The 10,657-nt window shown below is 37.7% G+C and overlaps 1 protein-coding gene across 2 annotated transcripts in view; it reads right to left on the bottom strand.

Annotated features, from left to right (window-relative positions):
- NRBF2 (nuclear receptor binding factor 2) overlaps window positions 1-8,135 on the bottom strand; it is a 23,060-nt gene extending 14,925 nt beyond the window's left edge. For both annotated transcript variants that reach the window (XM_011370234.2, XM_011370233.2), the window contains exon 1: window positions 7,931-8,135. In XM_011370234.2, coding sequence (XP_011368536.1) covers window positions 7,931-8,015 — 85 coding nt within the window. In that variant the 5' untranslated portion in view covers window positions 8,016-8,135. The remainder of the gene's footprint in view (window positions 1-7,930) is intronic.
- Window positions 8,136-10,657: the final 2,522 nt, after the last annotated feature.

Genomic DNA, 10,657 nt, shown 5'->3' with positions numbered 1-10,657 from the left:
AATGAAAATGGAAATACAACATACCAAAAATTATGGGATGCAGCAAAAGATTCTAACAGCGAAATTCATACCAATAAATGCTTACCTCAAAAAACAAGAAAAATCTCAAATAAACAACCTAAGTTTACACCTCAAGGAACTAGAAAAAGAACAAAGCTCAGAGTTAGTAGCAGAAAGGAACTATCGCAGCAGAAATAAATGAAATAAAGACTAAAAAGACAATAAAAAAGATTAATAAAATCAAGAGCTGTTTCTTTGAAATGATTAACAAAGTCAACAAACCTTGAGCTAGACTCACCAAGAAAAAAAGAACTCAACATCAGAAATGAAAGAGGAGATATATTACAACTGATACTACAAAAATACAAAAGATAAGAGATACTACAATTATACTCCAACAAATTGGACAACCTATAATAAAGAAACTCCTAGAAACATGTAACCTTCCGAGACAGAATCATGAAGAAATAGATTTGAACAAATTATCAGTAAAGAGATTGAATCAGTAATCAAAAAACCTCCCAACACACACAACTCTGGACCAGCTTCACTTTTTGAATTATACCAAACATTAAAAAAATACCGATCCTTCTCAAACTCTTCCAAAAAACAGAAGAGAACACTTCCAAGCTCATTTTACAAGGCCAGCATCATTCTGATACCAAAGCCAGACGACACCATAAGAAAAGAAAATTACAGGCCAACCACCCTGGAATATATATGCAAAAATCATCAACAAAATATTAGCAAACCAAATTCAACAAATTAAAAGGATCAGATACCACGATCAAATGGGGTTTATTTCAGAGATGCAAAGATAGTTTAATATCCACAAATCAATGTGAAACATCACATTAACCAAATGAATGATAAAAATCATCTCGATACAGTCATGCACCACAAAACATTTCGGTCAATGACAGACCACATATACAACAGTAGTCCCCCTAAGATTATAATAGAGCTGAAAAATTCCTATCACCTACTGATGTCATAGTGGAATGCATGTGTTGTAGTGATATTGTAGTGCATACCTGCATATGTGGTGATGCTGGTGTGTAAACAAAACTACTGCACTGCCAGTTGTATAAATGCATAGCACATACTATTACAGTAGTATGCTATACCATCTCAGAACATATCCCCATAGTTAGCAATACATGCCTATACAGTGTAGATACGCTGAACAAAGGGATGATTCATGTCCCGGGAAGAAAGGAATGGGACAGCGTGAGATTTCATTGCACTACTCATTAAAGCAACATATTTAAGACTTATGAATTGCTTATTTCCAGAATTTTCCATTTAATATTTTCTGTAGGTAACTGGAACTGCGGAAAGTTGAAACCACAGATAAAGGGGGGACTGATGTATACAGAAATCTGTTGTTTCTATACACGAATAATGAACTATCAGAAAGAGAAATTAAGAAAACAGTCTCATTTACAATAGCATCAAAAAGAATAAAATACCTAAGAATAAATTTAACCAAGGAGGTGAAAGACCTGTACACTGAAAATTATAAGACACTGGTGAAAGAAACTGAAGACGACACAAATAAATGGAAAGATATTCTGTGCTCGTGGACCTGAAGAATTATATTGTTTAAATGTCCATACTACTCAAAGCATTCTAGAGATTCAATACAATTGCTATCAAAATTCCAATGGCAATTATAGAAATAGAACAATGCTAAAATTTGTGTGGAACCACGAAAGGCCCTGAATAGCTAAAGAAATCTTGAGAAAGAACAAAGCCAAAGGCATCGCACTCCCTGATTTCAAACTATGTTACAAAGTTATAGAATCAAAGCAGTATGATACTGGCATAAAAAAAAGACACACAGATCATTAAAATAGAATTGAAATCCCAGATATAAATCCACACATATATAGACAATTTATGACAAAGGAGCCAAGAATATATAATGGGGTCAGGACAGTCTCTTCAATAAATGGTGCTAGAAAAACTAGAGAGCCACGTACAAAAGAATGAGACTGGACCACTATCTGATACCATACATGAAAATGGATTAGACTTCAATATAGACCTAAAACCACAGAATTCCTTGAAGAAAACACAGGTGGTAAGCTCACTGACATCGGTCTTGGGGATGATTTTTTGCATATTACACAAAAAGTAAAGGCAAAAAAAATGGGGGGAAAAAAAAGTAAAGGCAAAAAAAATGGGGGGGGGGGGAAGTGAGACTACATCAAACTAAAAAGTTTCTGCCCAGCAAGAGAAATCATCAACGAAATGAAAAAGCATCATTGAGAGAAAATATCTGCAAAACATATCTGATAAGGAGTTAATATCCAAATTATATAGAGAACTCGGAAAGCTCAATAGCAAAAAAAAAAAAAAGCAATCTGATTTAAAAATGGGTAGAGGATTTGAATAGACACTTTTCCAAAAAAGATATACAATGACCAATAGGTGCATGAAGACACTCAATGTCACTACTCAAGAAATTAAAACCACAATGAGGTATCACCTCATACCTACCTGTCAGAATAGCTATCATCAATAACTCAAGAAACAAGAAATGTTGACGAAGATGTGGAGAAGAGAGAACCTTCATGCACTGTTGGTGGGAATGTAAATTGGTGCAGCCACTATGGAAAACAGTAAGGAGGTTCCTTTAAAAATTTAAAAATAGAACTACCATATGATCTAGCAATTCCACTTCTGGGTATTTATCTGAATAAAATAAAAACATTAACTGCAAAAGATGCATGCACCATCATGTTCATCGCATCATTATTTACAATAGCCAAGATATGAAAACAACCTAAGTGTTGTCCATCACCGGATGAATAGACAAAGATGTGATATGTACACACACAAAATGGAGTATTATTCAGTTATTAAAAAGAATGAAATCTTGCCACTTGAAACAACATGGACCTTATTTTACTTATTCTAAGTAAAATAAGTCAGACACAGAAAGACAACATATGATCTCACTTATATGTGGAATCTAAAAAAATGAAAAGAAAAAACAAAAACAAAAAAATCCCAAGCTCATGGATACAGATAACAGACTGGTGGTTGCCAGAGGTGACAAGTTGTGGAGTGGGCAAAATGGGGGAAGGGGGTCCAAAAGGCACAAACTTCCAGTTATAAAATAAGTCATGGAAATGGTGACAATGGATATTGCATATTTGAAAAGTAGCTAAGAGAGCAGATCTTAAAAGTCCTCAACACAAGGAAAAAAAAAATCGGTAACTATGTATGGTGATAGATGTTAGACTCCCTGTGATCATTTTGAAATATATACAAATATAGAACCATTATGTTGTATATCTGAAATGAGTATGTCAATTACACCTCAATTTAAAAATTGTTTTAAAAAGAATTTCAACTCTATTAACATATTTTCATTTCCCTAGATTGGTATACAAATGAGCTCAATTTTTTTGTTTGCCTGTTTTTGTTTTTAACTTTCTGGATTTCTTATAAAATTATATAAATCTGACCTTCATAAAAATCAATGTTTTCTTTTTTGTCTTAGTTTTTCTATTCTGTCACAATTTACTAATCATTAGTAATTGTTTCCCTTAGGATTATATATTTAACTTAGGTATAACTGACATTATATTAGTTTCAGGTGTACCATAAAATGATTTGATATTTGTATATATTGCAAAATGATCACAATAATAAGTCTAATATCTGTCACACCATACAGTTACAAAGAAATTTTTTTTTAGATTCCACATATAAACGAGATCATTATGGTGTTTGTCTTTCTGTCTGACTTAATCCACATAGAATAATGCCCTCAAGGTCCACCCATGTTGTTACAAATGACTAGATTTCATTCTTTTTTATGGCTGAATAATATTCCATTCTACACACACATACACAATTTTCTTTATCCATTCATCCATCAGTGAGTCTCCTACAGGCAAGTAGTGTCTTCTAACAGTAAGTACCAAACTGACCCTCTAATGTAATAAAATTATACTTAAGATAACTGCTCAAGAGTTAGAGAAGTCCAGGAAACCTGTTTTTTGATTTTAAGTCTAAGGATCAATTTCTCCCACACACATCTTTCCATCTTTTTTCTTCCTCAGGTTTCCAATTTAGTTTGCCTTTTTTCATAACTTACCACCATCTGCTATGAAGACAAATTATAGGATATAACACCTAGTGAGCTGTGAAATAGATTTAGTGGGTCAGAACAGCATTTTTTCAAAAACTCCAATAGTAAATATTAGAGTGCACCAAATATAACACCACACACGAGAATGTATGTATGTGTGTGTATGTATGTATGTATATGTATGTATATGTGTGTGTGTGTGTGTGTGTGTGTGTGTGTGTGTGTGTGTGTGTGCCATCATATAAAAGTTTTAGTTTTAGTTTTTTGTTGTCTGGGGGTGAAATTTATGAGGGTCCCTGCATTTTACACAATTCTAGGAGGCACATCCAGAATGTAGCAGCTCTGCAGTAATATACACGTTTGTATGTACTGGTCGTTATGTAAAAATTTCTCATTGTGAATCACAGTCAAACAAATGAGCAAACACTGATCGAACAGAAAGATCAATATTTTATTTAGAATCTTGCTTTTAAATCCCACTATCACCACTTACTCTGCATTTCAATGTATTCATCCATATAATGAATCTCATATAGCTCCTAACAAAACAAAATAAATAATATACATACAAAGTGCCTGGTGCCAATCTTAGCACTTAGCAATTGTTGAATAAGTCTTAGTGCTCTACCACCTTTCCCCAGAGTACTTCCATTAAGCACAGCCTAACTGTGACACGGGATGAATTTTTCTTGAAATTTCCAAGGCAACAAGGGAAGAGTTCAAACAGCATTTTGTTTTTGTTTTTGTTTTTTTAACTTAAAAGATTTCACTGCCAATATAATTAACATGGGATAGTTACAAAGATTTTAGGTATGTACAAGGCCATTCTTTGGACCCAGATATCTGATTTCTTAGATAAGAAGAACCACTCTAGAAGGAAGCTTAGTTACTCAACAAATGTATTCTCAGCACTCTTAAGAGCCAAACACATAGAGTACAATTATGGCCATGTAGTCACATGGACCTTGTCCTTTGAGTTTGCAGAGTAGGTAAGCAAAGCATGAGCAACAGTCATGTATAAATTAAGGTCTGACATCACTTCCCAAACAGGCAGCAAACAAACCAAAGAACTAGACATTATTTCACGAGTTTTGACATTTGGTGCCAGCATTCACAATGCTAAAATTAAATGTATGGAAATAAATGCCTAAATATACAGTAAGTGATTTTGTTATAATTTTTCCATGTTAAAAACTGACAGAAAAAAATAACTGGTAAAACGAAAGAGTCCAAAGACTAGCTATTTTCCCCCTCAACTGATATAAGATTTATCTTATTTTTCTTCTGACCAAATTCAAAAACCAGAACTAGAACACAATGTCTGTACTATATAGTAAAATGACTATTTCAAACTGGTCTCTTCTATATCCTAAAAATTCACTGAGGAAATAATCCTACAGACCCTTACTGCAAATCTAATATAAAAATACTAGAGCAGAGGCACTAAATGCTGACACAGAATTTACAGTTCAACAGATAAGGACCATATTGAAATGAAAATAATGAGTACATTAATACAGAAGCATTACTAGAAAGAGGTCACATCAAAATAAATTGTGATCCATAATGTTTTTGAGTCACTAGTTTAATTACTTAATTTCTCTCAGCCTAGGCTTATTTATTTGTAAAACGGGAAGCAGTTCTTCCTAAATTCCAAGGATGCTCTGAAGATACATAAGTCTATGCACTGCAATAGTCCTTATACAATGAATTACGACTATACTATGCAATTAGAAAAAGCTTATGTATACCACTGAGATTTTCAAAGGTACTCACGAAATCATAGTGTTGAGAACTATTTCTCATTGAAATCAACTGAATACTAAGCTGGATATCTGCTCACATAAAAGAATACACTAGTCTTCAAAAAACTCGTCTTTGGTACTTACAAGCAGCAGTGTTAAAATGATTGAAGTTAATGTTAACCTCTATTCCACTGTTATCTTTCAATAAACAGCTGGCTAGAACTCAGATCTTCTAAATCTCAAATGGTTTAAGAATTCATGATGCCAAATTTCTAATATTTGCCCACATATATTTTATAGCTGGATTATGGAATTATGCTAGCCTGCTTAACAGGACTCGATTCAAAATTTTCTACAAAAATACTATTACATTTAACTAATTCTTCCTAAACTGGTGATTCTGCTGCTTCACCCAGTTCCAGTCTTCTCATAAGCCACCACACACTAGTGGGACAGCTGGCTGGGGTTATGCTGCAGCCAGTAGCCAAATAAAGTGAAGTTAACTGGAACTAAACCAATGGCTATTTTGCATGGGCACTTGAACTTTGAAGCACTTTATAAACTGCTGGTTATTTCTAATAACATTCCTGCTAAGTTTCAATATTGAGCCATCCATTATATTTCACTGCAAACTATGTCACCTTAAAAACAAGAAAAGTGCAAGACATTTCCCTAGTTTTTAAAAACTCACAAATCTAGTCCAATTCTTTTAAGTGTAAACAACTCTCACCAATGGGGGCAGGGCTCAACTTAATAAAACTGGGAGGTACTTCTCAGAACAGTGACCTGGCCACCAGTCATTTGGTAACCACAGGTTTAGGTCCTAGAATCTTAGGCCTTTCAAGCTCAACAAGTCCATATCTTTATTTTACAAGTGAAATTTTAAATTAAAGACTTATGCTCTGGGTTACCATAATAGCTAACTCTTACATTGTACTATGTACCAGTTACTGTTCTAAGCCCTTTACACCTATTTGCTCCTTGAATGCTCACAACAAACCAAAACAGTGAGGTCAACTAATTTGCCCAAGGTCACACAGTTTTTAAGTGACAATGCCAGAATTCAAATCCCAGCAGTGTAGCTCCAGAATCTATACTCTTAAACCACCATGCGCTGCTACTCCTCCTTTATAGAATGGTTTAAATCCAGCCCAGGGCTCTTCCACGACCCTAGGGTTCAGAGTTCCAACCTGAGAAATTAATTCTCCATACGTCCTTTTTCCAATCCCACCACTGCAACTGAATTTCAAACCTGTGACACTTAAGTTCCTTCAGTCTGTCTGCAACCTCAAGTAACCTGGCTTTGTATTCAAAGTAAGTACCCTCTCTGGGAAACGAGAAGATGCAGTGGCCAGTCAGAAAAAGAATGTGTTTCTCGTGGTTGCTTAAATCGCAACACCTGAAGTGCCTAAAAACATAATAATAGGCTATCAGCACTTTTTCTGAGAAAGGCAAACATCTACCATATTTTCATTATGCCTAAAGTGATGAAATTCAGCTAACAGAAATAACCCTGTCTTTTTCTCCAGCTGTCTCCAACTTATCCGAAAAGGGAGACTGTCAGTTTATGCATCTGAATGTGACAAATGAGTGAAGAGAAAAATGGGGGTGAGAAGGGGTATTACTTCACCTCTCCAAAGTGGGGAGGCTCAGATTTCAGACCCTCTGTTTTGGAAGTTAAAAGCACTATAACACACCATTTCTGCCCTGACCGGTTTCAGTGTCTCTCCAAGCTGCAGAGAGGTGGTTACGTGGCGCTTGAAGGCATTTCCTTCGGCCTGAAGAGGGGGCAGCCCCGGCTAGTGGAAGCCCCTTGCCTAGAGCCCTGCGACAGGGGGCGCCCGGAGGCAGCGGGAAATGGACGCGGGATCTTCCTGGGGATCTCCGAGCGGGGCGACGTCTGGGACAGCTGGTCTGGAGACTCTGTGGGGCCACGCCCGCCTGCGCCCCCCAGCCTTTAGGACCACCTTCGCCGACCCGCCTCCTGGCCTCGTGAGTCAGCGGCACCCCTGGGACCAGACCGAACTCTTGAGGTAAAAGCACCGAGGGCGGACGCGACCCTCTGAAGGCCACTCACCAGGTTTAGGGGTCCTTCCATTACTTCCATAGACCCCGGAATAAGAGGCGGCCTGAGCAAGGGGAGCGACGGCGCCGAAGCACATGGAGGTGAACAGAAGGGGAGCGCGAAGCAGCGGCAGAGAAAGTAGCCCCTATCCGCGCCTGGGAGCCAGCGGAGGGGGCAGAAAGAAAGAGCAATAACCGCACCACTTCCTCCTCCGGCGCTAAGGACCCGCCCCTTGCGCCGTGGGCACGCCCCCTGCGCCGCGGCCACGCACGCGTCATGGCGTCACATGCGGCTGGTTCAAGGTGGGAGTGAGGACCGGGGTGGAGCTCAGGGAAGGCGGGTCACAGACTGACGTACACTTTCTCGCTGTCGATCTTTCTTCTCGCGAGAAGGTTATCTTCATTTTCTTGAAGTCTCTTCTGACGTCATGTAAGGAGGTGTAGCCTTGTTGGAACTTAAAAGTGGCTGACTTCTGCTGTTGGCTTCTCTCATTTCTTTCCAGCCTGACTTCCCAAATTCACTCTAATTTGCTACATTCTCTCTTGTTCTCCCTTTCCCACCTTTATTCTTGCACCTGATTTTTCTTTTAAATCAGATTTCAGCAATGCTAAACCATGCTCTGGACTGGACCCCAATCCCACCCCCTGAGGGAGACAAACATGAATGATTCAGGGCTCTGCCCTCAAGTTGCTGACAAATTAGTAAAATAATGTGGGTCACAAATAGCCTAATTTGAGACTTGATTCATATAACAAGTATGTGCCAAAACACTATGCTGGGTTCTTTCTGTCAAGGAATTCATTGGCAATAAAAAATAATTGTGATTTATGCTGTGAAGGGAACAGGAAGATGCGATAGAGGCACCATAGCTATACAGCCTCAAGGAAATTAATTCTTTCGAAAGCTGTGTGAGCTTGGAAGAGGACCTCAAGCTTTAAGTGGACCCCAGTCCTGGTCTATGCCTTGATTGCAACCTTGTGAGAGTCTCAGCAGAGGACCCATCAAAATCATGCCCAGACTCTTGACCCATGGAAATTGTGAGATAATAAATGTGTGTTGTTTTAAGCTACTACATTTGTGGTAATAGAAAACTATTACAGACACCTTCAAGGAGGTAAAATCGAGAGGCAGAAATTCCTTGATAAACTATAACCGTGAGTAGTGAATTTATGTCACCACATTACTCAGTCCACAGTAGCTGGCTGTGCAGCTACTGTGCAGCTACTTTGTCCAGCTGTTAAGTTACCCTTAATACCTCTAAGGGGAACTTAAGTTAACAGCTGGACAAAGAAGGAGAGTATAATATGTTCAAGCACACACCAATATTTAAGAGTGATTTCATCCAGATCAGCAAAAGAGGAAAATTGACATGTACATACCATGTCCAAACAGTGACACAGACATTGCATCTGTCAGCCCTATTCTCTGCCACTTGCTGTCATGCTATTGGCTTGATCAGCTACAGGCTATGAAGAGCCTGCATGCTAGATGGCTGAGTCATCAAAGGAAGAGTTTGCAAGCATACAAAGACTTTAGGGCTATCCAGGCTTCCAAGCTATAACTGAAGCTTGCCACTGGCTGTTTTTCCACTTGCAGGTTTGTATACCTTTAGACACATGGAAGACTTCTTTGCTTACCAGGAAGGACCCATTTATCTCCTAAGACCATCAGTGGAGGGTTATAGAAGTCTCCAGGCCATCCTAGCTGGGGAAACAGTGGACCTATTATTGACACATTACAATTCAAATAAAGGAAGAACTTTTTAAAAAAAGATCACAACAGATCACTCTGCCTTGATTGCAATAGAAAATTTCTCTTTTTGTGTATGCACAAGAGTGTTATGGACAAAAATATGTCTAAATCTGAAGAGTCAACCCCTTTCACTATATATAAAATAAAAATTTAAGGGACAAAAACAATAGCTTAACTGCAGAGAAAACCAGCACAGTTAGCATGTAAGCAGATGACCCTCTTTCCTGCACTTACTAGTATGAGGACTTATCTTCCTGTTGTATCGTTCCTTGATATTGTTAAAAAACAAAATTCAACCAAATTTGAAGATCTAACTGGCTTTATCAAGCAGTTCATAAATTAGGCAACATCCCATTTAGCAACTAGAAGCGCATTTTGAGAGGTTGTACAAAATGGAATATTTTTATAGGCAGAAAGAAGGTGGTACTAAGAAATTAGAAGTAGATTATTTCAGGAAAGGACACCTTCCCTTCGGGGAGGGCCGGGGGTCTTATAATGATTACCAAACTAGTGTGAATCAGGAAATTCCAGACTGACTGGTTTGAAATTCACTCCTGGGAAAGGCTGTATCTCCAATTAGGTTAAGTATTAAATCTAGGTTTGATATCATGGGCTTTTGACACAAGTAACTCCATTTGGGGCTTGCGGTTTTTCCTTTTAACATAAGAGAAACTACCAAACCCTTCCCCATTTCCAACTTCATCATGAACAAAAGGGAAGACTGACTTTAACTTTAAAAGGAAACTAGTTCTGGTTGTTTGTTTTTAAGAAGGAGCAGGGTGTTGAAAAGAGATTAAGCATTGTCTTGCTTCAGGTTGATTCAAGTGCTTCTTGAAGATTTAGTTTCTCCTTTTTCTGAAACTTTTAAATTATCCTCATTTCTCAATAGCAACATTTTAACTTTGCGTAACATTTTGTAATTCTCCCAGCACTTACATGTACATTTGCTCGTTCAATTCCAACATGCTCAAATTAGCAACTTGTCCA

The sequence above is a fragment of the Pteropus vampyrus genome, unplaced genomic scaffold (assembly GCF_000151845.1).
Source record: "Pteropus vampyrus isolate Shadow unplaced genomic scaffold, Pvam_2.0 Scaffold165, whole genome shotgun sequence".
Taxonomy (NCBI): domain Eukaryota; kingdom Metazoa; phylum Chordata; class Mammalia; order Chiroptera; family Pteropodidae; genus Pteropus; species Pteropus vampyrus.
This window is presented reverse-complemented; position numbering and strand designations above follow the sequence as displayed.